We start from the raw sequence: 20443 nt of genomic DNA, 5'->3' as shown, positions 1-20443 counted from the left end.
ATATCATCCAGTGACAATAGTGCTGACATTTAACCCCACTTGGACTGTTGGTAAGCCCTGGAGTTAGAGAAAGGTGCAGAATTTCTTTGCAGCTATTTCATAAGCATTTACCCAGCTGATACACCTATACATATGCATATGTACTTTTTACTGTGAAATACAGATAAAAATCAATACAAGAGGGCATTAAAGGATAAGTCACAAGACAGCTGCACCTGGTAATGCCAAAAAATAGTAGCAACTGCAAACTAAGGATGCTCCAAGTGATGATAATTTGTGACCCTGCGCCAAGACACACCGGGGGCAGATGAAAACAACTTGTTCCAAAGCTGCTGTTGGGGATCTGACATGTTTATCTATTTGGCCCACATGTGGCTGTGTCTTCTAGCACTGACAGCTCCTGCCGGCTGGCAGCTTTTCAAAAGCTTGTCAGCCCTCGATAGCATTCCTATTCCTGCAGAGATGGGCGGGTCGCACTGCGGATTACACAGTGATAATAGCGCTGACATATAAACCCGCCTGCACTGCTAGCGAGCACAGGACTTGCAGGAAGGTGCAGCATTTCTTTGCAGTTATTTCATAAGTGTTTACCCAGCTGACAACATTTTGTATTCAGTATTTATTTAGTTTAAGGAGTAAAATAACAAAGGCTTTAGGCAAACTCACAAGAAAATTCTATGTACCAAAGTAATCTTTCCAGCAGGATCCCAGAGCTCAGGATTCCTATAGAATTTCTTCTCCAGCTTTCCAGCCTCTCATGCTATTAAACATGTTTGTTTGTTTGACACTGCATTTCTACTGGTTATGGCATAGTTGTCTTCAGATTTATTGTCCGCATCTGCAATGTCCTGATAAATGTAGGTTGCTGCTTTTTTCTGCTTTCTTTTGCGGAATATCTTTATTTTATTCATAGGAAGGAACCACAAATCCTCCAGTTTATAAATAGCTTGCAACATTTGTCAGGCAACTAAGGATCTTTCAAGAGAAGACTATGGCACTTGATAATGCTATTCCTGCAATAGGAGCTATAGGCTTCTGTTCAGGACAACTTCACAGAAATTATATCTTTGCTACAGAAAGATGATTATCCTTTGCTAAGCTTTGGATATTTGTGGAGTGCAACCATTTGCCTTTCATTCTGGAGGACTTTTCTGTTATACTATGGTATTCTACTGTCATTTTATAATGAGGTTTGCAAGCATTGGAAACTGGATGGACTTTTTCAAGCTGCCAGCTAAGGAAGATTTCGACCAATTACACAATAAATTGAATAAAAACTACAATGATTTAAGAAATTGGAACTCCAGAAGAACTATTGATTGATTTCATCAGGAAAAATATACCAGGAAATAAAGCCATAACTTAATATAATGTAAGTTAAATTAACTAATTTAAGTAAATAATTAGGTTGTAAAAAGGAAGTTATTAAATTATATATATGTATACAATAAAGAAGGGAAAAGGATACAATGTTTTGGATGTTTCTTTGAATACTATTCCAGAAATATCTGAATATTGAGCATTAGAGTCTAAAATATAATCTTGTCAAGTAATTATATCCACAGATGAGAATTTTCTGGAAGCAAATTATTGGGGATCCTGATTTGGCTTTTTGGTTTATCAGTAGTTCCTAATACAACAAATATCAGAAATTGAGAGGGTTTTTTTTAAAGAAGTAATCTGAATCTACCCAGCACAGAGCATTCTACAGTTCATGTTCAGTTTTGTTTTAAAGAAAGATAATCCCAAACTACGCACAATTTTGCATTCTAGTTTCAAAGCTCTTACACCTCTCTTACCTCCCTCAACTCGCTGTCTTTTAACCCTCCTTCCTCAAAGTCATTAATAAACACATCACTTACAGGCAGAAACTTAATATTCTGATCAATTATTACTTCTCGTTTTAGTGGCTGGGTATAAGCAGATACATCTTTTTTTCCAGACGACTCTTGCTCCAGAGGAGTACAAAGGACACACTTCAGACCCTTGTCGTCCCGACACGTGTGTGGTTTCCTCGCACCGGGAAAGCCTGGAAGCGAGCCGCCTGGCCCAGCGCCAACCCAAACCACGGTCAGTCTAAACACAGCGCCGGCAAACACTACTTTCTGACACTTCACTGCTACTGGAGGGTATCCTTTAGCGCTGAAACCTCGTCAGCGACTGAGATTTATACACAACCACCGGCGCAGCTTCCTTCATCTCATCTCTCCCCTCCCCAGACACATCTCTATGCGCCCAGCACAGAGGAACCGAAAAGCAACACTTCTGTGATATTGTCTTGTGTTACTTGGGCATTTACCCAAGAGGGTGAGTTTATAAAGCTGCTGAATGCTCATGGAGATTTTGGAAATCAGCGCAGCGGGATGCTTCACAGAGCTTCTCAGTCAGTTTTAGCTACTTAAATATACTTTGCCTCGGTGTTTTGTCTGAGAAGTTAAAGATGATCTGAATGGTTAGACTGAGAAGTATTTGAACCTACAGACAAGCATTGCTTTAGTCCAGATATGCAAGTGGTTATGAATTTTTGTCCCCTTCTTTCAGGTTACCACAGATAGGTAGGCATACGTTCTCTACTCAGCTTACCAAATGCAAATTTTCATTCCAATATAAAGCGAGTCTTTGCTCTACAATGTCGTTCTAATTGCACGCTAATTCTCCTGGCTCAGTCTGCGTTCTGCTCTTCTTAGAACGCACAACATCCATAATTATCAGTGGTGGTTTGGCTAAAGGGAAAACGTTGCCAGCTTGGACAGAGGGGCGGATCAGGCAGGGCGCAACCGCCTCCAGAAAGCTCTGAACTCATCAAGCCCCACTGAACATAACGGGAGGTGACAGCACTCAGCATCACTCAGGAGGTAAGCAGCATCCCACAGAAACAGAAATCTGCTTTTCACACAAACAAAATTTGTTTTCTACAGAAAGCCTATGCCAGAAATCAATCTGTAGTCTGAAAATCCGCGATACGAATAATGCTGTTATCAATGCAATATCCCGAGGAGGCGCTGGCTTTTGAGTAAACCACTGAGATGGAAGATGCGAGTTAAGTGTTTGATAAAGCATCCTAGGGAAGAAATTTCCTGGAATGCTCAGAATCTGAGTTTTAAAGAAAGTGGCATATGGAGCATTGCAGAAGTCAAAATAAGAAATAAGATATTCAGCCTGGTACTACATTTCTTCTATATAACAGCAGCAAGTGTTGCGCTCCAACATGCGGGGCAAAACAGTCTCCTGTTACACCTGCTAAGCCCCTGCGCTGCAGTTGCATTAATTCAGGGTCAGTTACCTCTTCAGAGCTGACAGAAGAACTTAGTAATTTAAAACCTCCTTCTGGAGCTTTAAGAAAATATCAAACACAGCTGAGAATTTAAATTTTCTTCAGTAAGTAGCATATATGGAAGAAGCAGGAAAGCCATTTTCATGTGTGTTCCTGCGCAAGCATCTGTTTTTTACATGTAGTAGTCAAATGTGCTTACAAAAGCTCCAATTCATTGCGTCTGCTAGAAATACTGAAGGTTAAATTACCATCTTATTATCTGGAGTTAACACATTGTCATAGGGTATGGGCAAGGGAGTACAGCAGATCCCAGTGGAAGCTTCTTGTATCAATCACTAGTCATTCTAGATATTAATACAAATGTTAATATTAAAATTGCCACTAACACTTTTACTGTAATTTAACCATTCAAATTGCCTCTGCTCTGTTTACTATCCCAGCAATGTAATCCCAGTGGCGCCGGGAAGCAAGGAAAGATCTGTCTTCAGTTATCTTCTTTCAAATGCTTTTATTTGAGGAGGGTGACCGTGACCAGAGAAATTAAGAAGCAAACATCGGCAACCGCATTTTTGCCTTTTTTGCTGATATTTTGATATTACTTTCATGCACTGCAGGGCTCCTCCAGGTAGCTGACCTCTTGCAGGACATCAGTCTCACAGGAGGTCACATACCATGAGAAATTCAATTTATTACAGATAATCTGTATAACTATGTAAAGTGAGATTATCAAATCCTGGTACACAGCATTGCACAATGAATCTGCCAGTTACACAGTGAAGAAAAGAGGGGGAAAAAAAAGAAGGGAAAAAAGAGAAAAAGGAACAAAATTGACCTTATGAGATGAGCTCTGCAGAAAATAAACTGACCTTTTTTACATTTTTGTTTAAATCAACCAAGTTGAGCAGGAAGACGTGGTCTTTAGCCCCGATTAGCAGCCGACCCCTCTCCTCATCTAGCAGCAGGGTTCGAAAATCAAGCCCCTCTGTTGAGCCCAGGAATGGGATGCAGCTGTTTGAAAGCAGCAAGTCTGTGGGAAAATGAAGAAAATTTTTATAATCAAAATGTTTACATATGACTCATTGGTGTCTTTTATAAATATATGCAACCAGCATGGAGTATGCCGGTGAGATAACTGCAGTCTTAGAGCGTGTCTTTCCAGGGTCATAATACAATTCCTGTTAACCTTGGTTTTCTTTGGGGTTTTTTACTTCCAAATTGGGTAATATTTACTTTCACAAAACATTTTTCTTAATAAATTATGTCTATGTCATAAAGGAATCACATTCTTCAACAGAAATTAGAAACAAAAAAAGACATCTTTGCAAAATATGTGCTATACCTTTCCTTTGTTGTGAGAAAACTAATGTATGTTTATATCATCACGGATACACACGTGATCAAGGATCAATATCTCACCATATTTGGTGCTTTACATATAAAGCAGCAAAGAAGGTCAATGCCAGAAAGAATACTTAGGAGCAGGAAATGGTGGTTAGATGTGGCAGGTATCAGAGACTCATAGAATGGTTTCACTTGCCAGGGACCTTTGAAGATCATCTAATTCCAACCCCCCTGCCATGGGCAGGGACACCCTCCACTAGCCCAGGTTGCCCAAAGCCCCATCGAACCTGGCCTTGAACACTTCCAGGGATGGGGCATCCACAGCTTCTCTGGGCAACCTGTTCCAGTGCCTCACCACCCTCACAGTAAAGAACTTCTTCCTTTTGTCAAAAATAAGTTGATCCTCTTTCAGTTTAAAACCATTGCTCCTTGTCCTGTCACTACAGGCCCTGGTAAAAAGTCTTTCTCCATTTTTCTTATAAGCCCTCTTTTTATATTGAAAGGCCACAGTAAAGCATCCCCAGAGCTTTCTCTTCTCCAGGCTGAACAACCCCAACTCTCTCAGGCATTCTTCATAGGAGAGGTGCTCCAGCCCTCTGATCATCTTCATGGCCCTCCTCTGGACCCACTCTAATAGCTCAATGTGTTTCTTGTACTGGGGACCCCAGAGCTGGATGTAGTACTCCAGGTGGGGTCTCACAGGAGAGAAGGGGACAATCACCTTCTTCTACCTGATGGCCACATTTTTTTTTTTTTTTGATACAGCCCAGGATATGGTTGGCTTTCTGGGTTGCAAGTGCACATTGCTGGCTCATATCCAATTTTTCATCCACCAGTATCCCCAAGTACTTGTCTGCAGGGTGTCTCTCAATCTGTTCATCACTCTGTTTGGTTTGATATTAAGGATTGCCCTGACCCACGTGCAGGACCTCGCACTTGGCCTGGGACTTCATATAGTTTGCATGGTCTACTTCTCCAGCCTGTCAGAAGACCTTCAAAGACTTAGTCCAACTAGGTGAGAGATGGCGTCCCAACGGCACCACTCTGCTTGGTGCCACCCACAAACGTGGTAAGAGTGCACGCAATCCCATTTTGTCATTCATGAAGATCGCAAATATCATTGGTCCTAGTACAGACACCACGCTTACTGATTTCCACTTGGACATTAAACCATATATATAGTTGAGAAGAACTGGAAGGAGGTAACAACTGTAATGTGTATAGAAAGTTTGATATAAGGTTCAGTTTGTCCATTGTCTAACATTACGTTCTGGTGGCAGTATAGAGGATTGCTACAATCACATTTTCAGTTACTATCATTTCAATTGAGAATTGAGATCTGAATCGACAACCACCTAGCAGAAGTATATCCCTAGGGCATAGTACTGAAAGGAAGGCAATATAGACCCACATTAAGGGGAGCGTCCAGTAGTAACACCTCTAAGGTCCTGAGGGCTTTACTTTCCTTACAGAGGTGGCAATGGGTGGCTGTTCCCGCATCCTGGCCCTCTCGGCAGAGCAAGTTTTCCCTATTAAAAGTACAAATTTGACACTTAAGTTTTACTGTGATTTGTGTCTTCCAATCTCTTTCAAAAGGTAATTAAGAAAAACATGTTTCTCTATGAAACTAATGAAAGAATCTATGCTTCTCCTGTAAAAAAGCTAAAAGGCTGAAAAATAAGTCTGTAACCTTTTGCTTAATGAAGACTCTGCGGACATAATCCTGGATGAGGACATAAACAACATATCAAAAAAAGCACAACGACAGATTAGTCTTGCTGGGCAGTCATTCATTTGGGGACAACAAAAATAAACATGTGAATCAGTTCTTCCACAAGCAAACTTTCCAAACTAAACTATTCAGAAATCTTGGGACAGAAAGGTAAACCTTGTGTTTAACTGAATGTAAAATTAAGGGTATTTCCACCTCCCTGACACTGGATGAACAATGTATCCTTCCTTCTAGAGAGGTCAGACTTACAGAACAAGTTCTTTACTCTTCCTGATCATGACGAAAATCAGGGCCAGTGTTTTGCAGAGTAACTGCTGAACAAAATAGAGAGGGAAAAGCAAAAAAAAAAAAACAAAACCAAAAAACCCCCCAAAACCCCTAACTCTTTTCTCCAAGGTCTCTCACAAAACATGTGACAGACAAAGCAAAGATTAAGTCCTGTTGCTGGCTAATAAACAGCACTGTGGGAGAAAAAAATATTTTATCATTATTAATCTGACTACCTGGCATATAATTATGACAATTATTTTTTGGCTCAGTCACTTCTACTTAAGCTTGTGTGGTTTTGTCTGGCTCACCGTTGAATGTTGTTACAGTACAGTCTGAAAACAAATTGTCTTGAATTGCAGCTCCTATTCCCCTAGGTGAGATTTATTTGGCAGTACTTTGGAAAAAAAAAAAAAAAACCAAAAAAACAAACTTACTTCACATTAAAAAACTAAATCTAATGTTAAACACTACACTGCTTTACATCAGCACTGTCCTGTCTTTTGTGAAGGCAAAGATGTCAAAGTTTTGGGTTGTGGGTTTTTGGTTTTTTTTTTCCTAAATTAGTAACACTTTAAAAGACCAGCTTATTAATTGACAGCAAGATTGTTTAGGAACAACTTATGGTTAGGATGGTACTATAAAAAACTAAGTCCCATCCAAACTGCTTCTTACACTACAGCTGGCTGATGAATAAACTGGCTGAAGAATAGCCAAGCCAGTGTAATAAATAAATACAAATTTAAAAAAAAAAAAAAAGGCCTGCTAAACACCGAACTTCTGAAACACACTCCATTAGTGTGCTCTCACCCAATAAGAAATAAAGATATGCTCTTCTTGACACCGGTTGTTCCTGGGTCCTCTGATACAGCACAGCCACTTCTAGTGAAACTATTAATTTTTGTGTGTGATGTATATGTGTCTTCATTAAATGTCTTCCTCTGTACAAACCTCCTCCCTTGTTTTTTCTGACTGGAAATTCTTGGTACTGGATATGATGGAACTGGAAAGGGTTTTCTGGTGCTGATCACAACATAGCAGGAGGTTTTAGTTCCCCTGGGCTACTCAAATTCTTCTCAGTTGATCTCTAAAATATTGTTTATCAGCTGAGCATTGCTGGAGCACATCATTTCTGAGTAATCGTCTTTCTCTTCTCCACCCATGACATAAGAGCTGGCTGCATTACCGGATTATCTGATCCGTTGTATGTAATAACAAATGCCTCATAAATTCTGCAGTCTAGATTAAATCTCTTTAACAGTTCTATGTCCCAATTAGTAGATAGGATGGAGGGAAGAGGAGGAACACAGGATCACAATACCTATTAATTAGTCATTCACAGGCATTGACATGAATAAACAGGGGAGATTCATGAATTTCACAGGCTACTGTGTTTCTGCAACCCGTACCACCCCGTTACTCTTAAATCTCTCCTGATGACAACCTGTAGTCACACCACAGCGCTCGTCTGCAGCACATGGGTAACTAAGATGCAGAATGTGAGGGAAAATTCCTTCTCATCTCCAGCCATAGGAATTTGATCTGAGTGAGGATAAATGATACGTTTGTGCAAATGCTCTAAAGCACTTTCATTGCTTAGACTTGTGTGATCCGTGGGCCTTCGCAAGCGTGTCACTTGCCAAAATATTTGGACCTGATTCTTCACATACTTGAAAGGAGATGACTGAAACTGCTACCCACTTCCTATTTCTTTCCTATCTGGAAGGAACAATCTCTGTAGTGACCATCCCAAAAGGACATTTGTCATCTGTCGCTCAACCCTTCTAGTATTTCTGAGTAAAGAACCACCTAGGACAGCTATACCTGGGAAGGAAGAAGTTGTCTCATGACTGAAACACCCAAATGGGAATGAACCCTGCCTGGTGCCTTGTACAGTCATTTGTTTCACTGCATCATAGGGAAAACATCTGTAAAATGTTCCAGATTGAAATGACAGCGCTGCACACTGATTTCTTACTGACGCAAATGACAACACAAGCTGCAAAGTGGTGAAGAATCGAGTTTGGTCAGTTATTTACTAACTATTGAAAAGATCTTGGAAATAAGACTCTGAACATGGCCACTGATAAGATTAAAACTGAAAAATGACCTAATAAAATTTGTCAAGTAAACATTAACAGAGAATTGATTAAATTACAGCCAAATTAATCATTGTTCTCACTCCATAAAAACAAAACAATCCAGTCTTATGGGTTGAAATTGCTATTCACATCAAGATATATTTAATATCATCAAGGATATTACATTGGAAAAAATTATTATGAAAAGCACATTTGCCCAATGGTTTTCAGGCTTGGAGAAAGCTGTTGATTTGAATCACTGCATCTCTGTAGCCAGGCTAATATAGAAACAGCATTCTCACAAAGCACAAAAAAAGTTAGTTACAGGGATGGTCTTTCATGAGTGCACGTTCAGCGCTCAGTTTATAGTGTGTATTTGCTGTTTTACTGAAAATTAAATACTTTTTTCCAGTCCGGCAATTAAATGTGTATTCAGCAAACCCCCTTTCTGGGTTAATATTTCACTGCTGAGTGGCAGAAGCTGGAATAGTGACTGGTTTTTATTCATTTAGAAAAGTATTTTGGTGGACTTGGCTCACAACAGCACGATCACTGCTTACTCAAATAATCTCCAGCAGCAGAGCCACGGCGTAAAGGCTTCAAATGAAAAAATGCCATTCTGTTCTGATAATATGTATTTACATTTATACAGCATATCTAGACTTCTTAGCCTCAAGTCACATATGTGGTGACCATGTTGCCATTCCTCGACTCCAGCATAGTGTGATCTGGAACTGCTTGGTCAAGACTCAGAATTACCTTTGTGCCAGTCACAAGCGTTTTTGTAATGATAGGCTGTGCCTACACTGGCAAAAAGGGAACTCCTCAAACTCCTTCAAAACAGATACATCTGCTGAAACCTTTGAAGGACTCTGAATTTAAAGACTGTATAATCTCATAATTTTCACATGTAGTAAAAAACAAATGTCACGTCATTTTCCTCTAGATAGGTGCAAGTCCTTTCACGTGCTGGAAAATACCCGTGACAATGGGTATTGTGTGAATCCTCAACTAAATTTTGGGGATAAGAAAATGTCAATATAGCATGAATACAGCAAATTACTTAATTCCTAAAGTATTCTGAGTTTAAAAGATCCAATTGACCCCAGATGTATTTGTATTAAGGCAAAGAGAATAGTTCCAGTCTGCTACCAATCTCTACTACATATCGCAAGAAGAAAGTTATATTTTGTTTAGCTGCATCTCACCATGGACAATGATGATTTGCTGTGCATGCTATGTGGCTCTCTTTGCTCTACAACAAATTTTATTTGGCTTGGAGGAAAACGTCATATTCATGGCACAGCAAGGCCTCTCCAAAAGGATATGGATTACTGGGAACAGAGGAAACATGATTTCTTGTTGGCACAATACTCTTCACTTTCTGAGCAGTCCCCAAAACCACCTTGTACTCCACCATATATTTTGGGGTTAGGCACTTGTATTCCTCTTTTAGGATTGGCTATTACAGTCTAAGAAGGTGATACTGAAAAGAGAACTTTTTCAAAGATTGCTCCAAAATTCAGGAACGGTCTACTGCAAGATTTAAAGCATTTCAGGGCATTTTCACTTTGAGCTTCAGGTAATTCTATGGGCCTGCTCAGCAATCAGTAAATTTAACATTTCATACATCTCTATTTGTAAATACTTATTGATAGATGTCAAATCTGTCAGCCTTTTACAACCCAGAAAAATCATAATTAGTTACATAAATTATGTACTATGCTTCTCAAACCATCATTACAAACAACTAAGCAATAGCTCTCTCTGTGCAGTGCTGTGAAGACTTTTTTTTTACAGCTTTCATTGGGAAGGGACAGATCATCTTATCTTCAGATAACCTTCTCAATGGCTACTCTACCCATAAAGAGGGGAAAAAGAAGTAAAAAAAAAAAAAAAGTAACATGCAGTGGGACCTGATTCTCTTTCATATCAGTAAAGGTCACTTTTGATAGGAGGTGCTTCTGCAAGATCAGAATTGAGACTACTGCAGGTTATTTAGTTCATCCGTTTCAGAGTTGAGGGCTATAATCAATCTGTCCTGTCGTTGTCTGACTCAGGGGTTTTTTAAATCTGCAAAAATGGTAATACTGTAAAAGAAAGTAGGTAGGTGCTTACCACCAAAACCATACCCATTAAGGCATGTACTAAACAATTCTCGCTTATGTTTATCAAAGTATATTTTAGTTGTGTTTTAACCGCAAATAAATTTGACTATTGAACCAGCTGCACAAATAACTTGTAAAGTGTTATTATTGCAGAGATGATTAAAAGCTGCTTTGCGACTTCATGTTATCGGTGAAAAAATGCAAAGGCTCAACTCACAAACTTCACAGAGCCAAATCAAATAATTAACTTTAGGCAGCACAACTGAAAATGTATCTGAACAAAATGTTTGTTTTTCTGAAGAAGACCTAAGACTGTGGATTTGCACAGGTTCCCTTTCCTAAGTAGTTTATCTTTCTTGCATAACTGCCAAAGCAAGCAAACTCACTGTTGTTTCCAAGGCAAAACTAAATCACCTTTTCTTTTTTTTTAAGTGATACTGCAGATATCTAAAGAATATGCATACAAATTTAATTCAATATAAATGATTGGCAAGCATATGAGCTTTGGTAATATGTAGATAATTGTTGGCATCTCATCACACATACCTGTCCATTAAGAATGCCTGGCACATTGATAGACTTAAACAGTACCAAATCTCCTCTTTAAATGAAAAGCAGAACATGCAAACAATGGACTTATCACCTCCATTTCCTCATTTTCAGTTGTCAGGACTGAGCTTACCTTTTTTCCCTTCACCTCTCACAGATCCTCACCCTGTGTAATAGGTATGTAATCTGAGTCATTTGACTCAAAACTGCTTTCTTCCACTTCAGTCTTATTTCAAATTCCCTTCAAAGTATCCCAATGGTAAGAGGATATTGCTCTCTAAGACATAAGACTTTTTCTTTATATCTAGCAGAATAAAATTTTAGGCCATTATTGAAGTTAGAGGCCAACTTTCTTCTCAACCACGTAGATGAGGAACTGTCAACTTAACTAGAGATCACACTCTAGCCCTGTCTTTTAAAATTATCTTCAAGCAACCTGAGTGTCAAGCAGCTGAGAGAAAACCCCTGCCCTGTTCTGAGGGAGATGGCTTATAAACTCACCTATTCCTAAAAGCTACTCCAAAAACCCATAGTGGCAAATAGCCTATGAATTTACTGACCCTGGGGAAAGGCAGCTTTAAATTAATTCTGCTGTTCCCACTCTCTCTAGTTAGAATTTCAATTTTTAGGTGCATTGGAGCAACTCAAAATAAAGTAATTTCATTCATGCCCTGGTTAACCATTTCCCAGCCAATCAAATACATAGAAAGCAAGAGAGCGATGATAGGCTTCAGGTGGAAACAATAGCAAAATCCTCTTTGCCTGGCTTATTTGAAAAAGCTGAGTTAAACTTACTGATTCTGAATCAGTTTTACTGCTCCAACTAGCCACCATCTCATCTGATGAACCTTCCAGGTACCTTTAGGTGCATAACCATATGACCTGCAATCAGAAGGGCATGTATCTTATGAAGGACATAGCCATGGGGAATGAAGAGTGGAGATTAGTCCACGCTCTGAGGAACAGGCAACGCAAACAAAATGCATTGACATTAGATTGTGTCTAGTAGACATCTAGCATCAAAACTATCTTAGGGATCTGGGACTTGTATTAACTTGCATGAACGAACACACCTCACTCTGCAGCAGTGGCTCATTCTTTCCTGCTTGGATGGAGATGCGTATTGCACTTTGCAAGTCTGTCCAGGTGTTAAAAATGTAACACGTAACATCATATTTAGCACTTCAAGGCACATAGCTCTTCCTTTGTCAAAGTACAGTTTATAAAATTATACGCAGTGCTATCCCTCCTTTCAAAACAAATTACTGTCATTATATTGCACTTGCCTTCAAAATACTACCAACCCTTCATTTCAGACTTTACTGTCTTCAGACTGATGCAAAACCGGCAAGAGTATTTTCAAGCACCTGTACCTGCAATTTTCAACTAACTGCATCTTCAGAGAAACTTTTGAGAACGTGATATCCTCTGCAATTGCACACAGCACCCTGAGGACAGACAGAGGAGCTCTCTGCTACATCTTGTAGCCCCTATATCTGTGGCCTGATAAAACATCAGGCTGTGGTATTTCTTCCACCCGTACTATCTGGTAGCAGCTGCATAGAACATGACACATTTTTAAATCCTTACTCAGTTTTTGTTTTGTCGATGGATTTCCAGCCTTAGAAAGTAAGATAAGTGGACATTGTTTCACACTTGGAGCAAATGAGAGTTTTGTTGTGGATTTCAGAGTCCAGGATTTAAACCTGCAAAGAGTTTTCCCAAGTATATCTGAGGTGTAATTGGCTACAGAAACCTGGATTTGGCTCAGTAGCTGGTCCGACACTACTGATAGGTGCTGACAGATCTCTTTGGGAATCTGACTCACTTTATTCGGATCTGCTTTCTCAGGCCGTGCATCTGACACCAGGACTTGCTCCATTGAGCCTACAGCTGTTATAAATGAAAGAAACTGGTTTTAAAATGGTCAGATATCTTAATAATACTTTCACTTTAACATTTTTCTTACCAGGTTCAAATGTATTTGCCAGCTTCCTAATGAGATTAATGTTCACAGCAAAGTAGATAAGGCTTTCAGGCTAAAAGATGAGAGACCTTGAACTACAGTGGCATGAACAACTGTTGTAATAACAGTGTCGGATGGCATGAGCCTGGAAAACACATTAATATTAATACTAACAGGCTTAGGAGAGATACAGAGCAGCACAAGCTATTTGTGAAGAAGGTGAATTGACAGTGCAAAGGAGAGATAATGCCAAACAGATTTACTTGCCCATTTACTTCATTAGTGCCTCTGTTTTCAAGACTTAAAAGAACAGCTTACAGACAGAAAAATCCAGATTTGTTGCCTATCATTGCTATTATTGAAAACTATTTGCAATTTCCATACTAGCATAATCATATACTACACAGCAGTTATAATCAGTGTCTGTGAGCAGCAAAGATTTTTATGGATGTATTCAATAGCTGTACATCCCACCCTTCCCCATCCTCTGCATGCTCCACAGACACACTTGCACTCGCATCAAGAGTCGGAGCCAGACTCTCTGTTTAACCACTGGGACCTGCAATAATTTCATCAGCTGCGGATCTAGCCCTGACTGTACAGCAAGAAGCCTTGCTGTGGGGGCCATTCTCCTCTCCGACTCCAAGCATTGGACCAGAGCCCACACAAGCCGTATGGTCAGGCTGTAAAGCTAAATAAAATACAGAGATAAAGTCCTAACTACTAATAGCATATCTCCTTGCCAAAGGGGCTGATGAGAGCTGGAGCTGGTGCAAGAGAAAGGGCAGGTCCATGCATTTGGGAGAAGATGAGGGGATGAAAGAAGTGGATATGTGTGTTTGGGGAGAAGGGAGCAGGGAGGGAGATGTCCTCCTTCCAGAAGCAGCACGCTGTTATGTTGGCTCAGCTGCCATGAAACTGCCATCTGAAAGAGCCTGTAAGATCTCTTAAGTGCTGATGGTCCTTCAACACCCTTCCCACAGTAACCCTGAGGGCAAGGAAATTTTCTCATAACTGGCTTCAAAAAGCTCTTCTGGTTTCTCAACTCAACCAAGGTCCTGATGGACAAGGAGGCAGAGGAGATACAATAAAGGAGGTGAAACCAGGTCTGGGAAACAATAGCCAGCTCACCAGTGTGACCTGCTACCCGGGGAGCAAAGGCAGCATTTGGCAGGGCTGAAGGGGCTGTGGCGCAAGGAGTGCCTGCACAGGAAAGGAGGCGAAGGGCAGGGACCTCTGTGAGCAGATTTACCTGTCAGTGGAACAGATATTTCCGCTGTTGGCAGGAAACCTGCTTTAGGAGGTTCCTGCTTGCTCTCGCCACACGTAACTGCTTGTTCCTGTCCCTGCAGGGGGGTTCCCTCTCTGACATGGGCCAGATAATCTTCTTTCCCATGCTCTGAATGAGGAATGAGAACTTTCACAGTGGCAGTGGAGGCATTAGTATTTTAGCCATCATTACTCCTGGCTGAGCTCGCGAGGCAAAATTAATAGCCCTGCTTTAAATTGCTACAGAAGTGCGGTACAGAGATACAATCACCATAGGGAAGCACTGCTTAAGGCACGTACTCATTATCTGGGGTAGCAGCACAGCATGAACATTCTTTAAGAAAATGTGGTTTAAATGTAGAAAATGGCTGTTTTTAGGAAACTTCAAAGATTTTTCTCATGTTCTTTTTCCAGTTTTCCAGATATATTTTATTTGATTAAAAGCGAATAAGTGTAGCAAGGTAAGTCAATTGGCTATTGCGAAGGTAAGCTTTCAAAATAGTTTTGCACTGGTAATAGCAAAGTACCACTTCCAGCAATGAAAATAAACCCAATTCACATTATAATAGCTTGGACTGGCATAACGTTCTCCCATGGCAAAGTGAAATATAATTATCGGTTTTACTTTCTGATATTGACAGGAGTTAAGTCCTTATGAAGCCATTAAAACTAGAGGTCATTGAATATCTGTATTTATTCCCTTAAATGTTAGTTGTTTGGTTTGGAGTTCTGCCTAGCAATCTCTGTCAGATTCAGAGTCCCACATCCAGAGGTGCAGGTGGACACATTATCTGCCTTGTAGACTTAGGCAACATTGCGATAGGACCGTACTAACTAAAAATCACAGGGCAAGGGGTGTTAGAGATGTGTGTCTGCACCAGGTAACCATGTGCACCATCATATTACCTCCAGTCAATCATTAGTATATAGGCATAAGCTATTATTTAATATTGGAAGGGAGGTGACATTTTTTATTATTAATGTTCACATTCATTTATCCATTTTGGGGCACCAGATTGCTGCTGTGTTACCTATTTAGTGAGAAATATTTTTCAGAGAAATCCAAGGTGCATGGATGATGCAGAGGGAGTTGTAAAATTGTCCCAAAGCTGCCAGATAAGTTGAACATAAAATTTCGGTGTCTTCAGTAACCTCTTAGCCACCAAGCTCTATGGTACAACACAGCATACCTCTCTGAGGCAGCCAGGATTTGGATCACAAAGGAGAATGCCTGTTTTCTCAAATTAGTGGGAAGAAAGGTACCTTTGTCACTCCCCCCCTTGTCTAAATGCCTCTGTTAACCACAGCTAACCAACCCCTCTGACTTCTCTGATAGTGCTCTGGTGTGATAAAGGAAATTTTGTCTCAGTCTTTTTCTGCTATCTCTTTGTGTATTTATCTCCAAAGGACTTTGACTACAGAACAGATCTTCCCCGCACCCTTCGGCTCTTCTTTGAGGAACTCATCTATAAATGGAACAGCAGAAATGGGGAGGAAGGAAAGGGAAATAGGATGTGACTCGAGGACCTGCACTGCAACCACAGATGTCCACCGCTAGACACACACTGACGTCAAGAGGATCATGCCCTCCAATTAGTGCATAGAAAGAGAACAAGGTTGGGATCTTCAAAACTACCAAGGACTGGCTTTGCTTTACAAATGTCTTTAGTAAAAGTGCAATGCAATTAGACAAATATTTTTGAAAGTATCCTCTTCAAAGCTTATGCCACTGATCATGTATCTTCCCCACATTCTTCTTCTAGGGAAGCAGTTTTCAGTGTTGTCTTGTCCTCCTTTTTACAAGGGACCAATCATTCTTCCCAAAGTCTTATTCTTTTGGTTTTTTTCTCTCATCTTCTGAGATTTAATCAAGTGAACATTCAGCAGAATAGTTTGGTATTTTGTGAACACAATTCTTTTTTTATCCAATTGAGGTCCTTTTGTGATCAAGAAAAAAAGAAAACTGTTGTGAGCTACAGGCTGTTTACACTGTTAAGAGGTTGATACGGGTCAGTTCTCTAAGGTTATTCTTAGTTCAACTGCTATGTAAACTGTTGATGTCACTGACTGGAGGCTGCTCTCCAGGACATTATATATATGATAATTATATGACAGAGAATGCAACATATAGTTGGATCTGACCTCCAAGTTCACTAGTTTAAAAAAGGAAAAAAATGTCTGTAAGAAACTTGCTGTTTTTCCCGTTACTAAAACGTAATAAACGCCTTCAAATTTATACTTAGTCTACAGCATATACAAGAGTCTTTCCTCACATGGACAGCCATGCCCATCCATCTTCAACCTAGGGCACATTTTAAGTCTCAATGTTCACTGCCTCCAGAAAGTGTTTTTGAGACAAAACAGGGAAAATCTATTTCAGAACTAAGCAAACATCTGAAACTTAACCCTCACATAAACATTTTATGTTACTCTACAAAGGAATCTGAGACAGATTTTTCTGAGAAATCACAAATCATCAAAAAATGAATTAAACAACTAATAAGGGATTCAAGAAAAGCAGCACTTCCTCACTCAGCACATTTTCCTTGGTCTTCATGGGCATTCAGAATTACAGGTGCTGATATTACCAGAAAAGCAAGTTTTTACTGATTTTTCTTCCTTTTCCTGCAGAGCAAGCACAGCTGCAGAAATGCAAGCTCATTTATAGGCTTTTTCGTACATCACCAGTTTACCACGTTCCAGCCATTCAGAGTTGCGCAAGACCCCCTTCGTGGTACCAGGATTACCGCAATGTCACAGACAGTTTAAATGAGGCTCATGGAGCTACACAATTGTAACTATATTTTACATGGATAATTAAACCATGCATGACATGGAAATAAGCCAGCTTTACTGAAACAGAACAAAATAACTACTCTAATGCAACAGTCAGGCATCTCATCAGTTACAAAATGAAATACGTTTAAAGCAAAAACTATTTAGAAAACAGGATGCTTGACTTTGTAAAGTAGCATGTTCAAAGGATCATTTTAAGAACATTAAGGAAATGTACTAATCCAGTCAAGTTTTCAGCAGAATTCCTGGCACCAAAATGTTATCATCTGCTTGCTTTTTCACCGTGTTGTAAGAATGAATCACTCTTAGAGGAAGAAAATCATGTATGAAAAACACTGCACGCAGCAAAACAATTCTTAGACATGGCTAATTTCCATGTGGAGCTGATGATTTAGCATTGTCATCCTTCAACAGAGGAGACAGAATTGCATGTCTTTAGTTTACTTATTTCAGATGAAAAAAGTGAGGAGGAGTGGAAATTTGATCCTATTTCAACTTATTTCGGTGGCAAAACTCTTGCCATGACTTTAGAGGGAGTGAGACTGCATCTTAATTCATTCAATGTGAAGAAGAAAAAAAAATGAGCTGAGAATAATGTTCTTGTTTATTAGATTTAAATTACTGCCGTAGCTGAGTTTAATAGTGTTAATTAAATCCTGTTTTAAAAGCCAAAGGTTGCCTTCAGTCTTGCCTTTTCCAAAGTGCTGTGTCACAATGCAGGGTCCTGGTCCTCTGACCAAATCAGCACTGGTCACAACATGTGTGGCTTGCTTTTGGGGAATGGTCACATACCCACATGGCAGTGCTATGCGTTTGTGGATGTCAGCGTGGACAATGTCCAAATCTAGGCTGGGGCACACCCCCTAGCCAAGACAGTGGGATGCACACTTCTGTAAAAGAAATGTATTCTAATGAGTTATAAATGTAGTCTTATGAAGCAGCTGAGGGAACTGAGGTTGTTTAACCTGGAGAAAAGGAGGCTGAGGGGAGATGTGATTGCTCTCTACAACTCCCTGAAAGGAGGTTGTAACCAGGTGGGGGTTGGTCTCTTCTCCCAAGTAACTGATAGGACAAGAGGAAATGGTCTCAAGTTGTGCTGGGGAGGTTCAGATTGGATATTAGGAAAAAATTCTTCACTGTTGTCAATCATTGGATCAGGCTGCCTATGGAAGTGGTTGAGTCACCATCCCTGGAGGTGTGTAAAAGACATGTAGATGTCGAGCTTAGGAACACGGTTTAGTGGTGGACTTGGTAGTATTAGGTACTAGGGGTCTTTTCCAACCTTAATGATTCTATGATTCTTTGAGTGCACAGACTACTTCTAAGATGTCCATGAAAAGCTAAAAAATAAAGCAAATCAATAGGCTTAAATTTACATTTAGGAGTCTGCATTTCTACTGGAATATTTTAGGAGGGCGACAAATTGAAAGAGGTTGAATTTTTTATTATTTTTTTTCCTAGAAGGCAATCCACCTTCTGGTCCGGTTATTCTCTGTCTCTCCCTCTAAAGTAAAACCTAGAAACACACACAAAAAATCTGTATAAAAGTGCCTGCCAATAAATTGGCAACGACTACTACCAAAAAGATAGACAGAAATAAGACTGTCTACTACAATATGAATTTAACACATTTGCATGTATTAATTATGAAACAGGCCCTTCCCTTCTTCAGTAACAGAACTGATGTCATCCTGTAAATGACAGTATTGAATTAGACTGGTATATGAAAACCTTCTGCATCTGCTGTAGAGGTAGGAATGAGGATGTTAAATGAGGTAGTAAACAGTAAGATTAGGGAAGCTGAACATCACTTCTGTGCTTGCAGAGTTCTGCAGTTTGGATGATGGTCATAGGCTATCTCCAGCCCCATGGGAATGAATGATAAATACACACTGTTGCTCATGCGTTATACCAAGACTATTAAAACATGGAATATTACTCAAAAATCAGGTTAGTTTTCTAAAGATGGTAATCTTCTATTAGAAGACAGTTTGTTTACCTTCTGTTAATATTAAAGCTATAAGATAATAATAGAAACACCTCATAATCTTGTAAAAGTTTCTAAGAGATATAGATTAATTAAGGTCTATGCAGTGAGAGCACACTAGAAGCATCATGACAGCAGTGACAATTTCTGGGACATGAATGACGTGCACCGATATCTAAAAGCTAAAGTCTAAGTGAAGAAGACAAAAAGAAATATTGAACAATTACTCAATTAATGAATTGGGGGAAACGTGGGAATATAGGATGAGGTATGTAATTAAAGATCATAGTGTATTATATTAACACAGGTGGAGTATACATGACTTTGCCTCTGTATTACAAGATATTTTAAATTACTTTTGTGCATTTGTAGTTTTATGTGTGTAATTTTTTTAGAACTGGGGCAAACAATAAAGGAAATCCGTCATATGACATCATGTTTATACCCACATCATTCACCGGAATATCTGTGTCTTAACATTTCCAGCACAGATTTCTGCCCCTGAAGCTATCTCACAGAAGATGAAAACCTATAACTGCCATGCAGACAAGCTCTAAAATTTTAATTGCTGTCTGAATGCAGAGAACTTGTGACGCACCATGGTTTATTGGAGCACTCTTGTGGTTATAGACACTTCTTTTAGCTACCCCACCCTGCTCCTTCTCCCTCTTCCTCTATCCACCACTGACTTCTTTCTATCTCAATTTTCTCCTTCTCTGTGTTCCTTTAACACCACTCCCTCTTCTTCTTTCTCTCTTCTTGTCCCCTGCACTTCTTCATCCTTAGCATTCGTCGTGTGGCATTCCCTTTCTTCTCCTTACCTTCAGGGCATGGGAAGAAGCAGTTCCCTAGCCCTCAGCTGAGGTATGCTGGGCTGCAGCTGTGAGATGAAGTAACTGCAGGGGAAAGTCCTGCTCACTTCCAGCTCTCCTGCCCAAGCAAATGCTCAGCCATTCTGGGAAGATGGAGCTATGCCATCCCATAAACACACTGCACTTGGAAGGGGATGAAACCTTCCCTTGAAGGACAACATCTTTAACAGCCAAATGAACACACATGTGTGACCAGGTTTT

At 39.8% G+C, this 20443-nt stretch overlaps 1 protein-coding gene across 4 annotated transcripts in view; it reads right to left on the bottom strand.

Annotated features, from left to right (window-relative positions):
- The window catches only part of SEMA3D (semaphorin 3D), a 146235-nt gene that overhangs the window by 76573 nt on the left and 49219 nt on the right, over positions 1-20443 (bottom strand). For all 4 annotated transcript variants that reach the window (XM_054830619.1, XM_054830606.1, XM_054830614.1 and 1 more), the window contains exon 3: positions 4141-4301. In XM_054830619.1, the coding sequence (XP_054686594.1) occupies positions 4141-4301 (161 nt within the window). The remainder of the gene's footprint in view (positions 1-4140; positions 4302-20443) is intronic.

The sequence above is a fragment of the Grus americana genome, chromosome 1 (genome assembly GCF_028858705.1).
Source record: "Grus americana isolate bGruAme1 chromosome 1, bGruAme1.mat, whole genome shotgun sequence".
Taxonomy (NCBI): Eukaryota; Metazoa; Chordata; class Aves; order Gruiformes; family Gruidae; genus Grus; species Grus americana.
The sequence above is the reverse complement of the archived record's forward strand: the minus strand, read 5'-3'. Positions and strand labels throughout refer to the sequence as shown.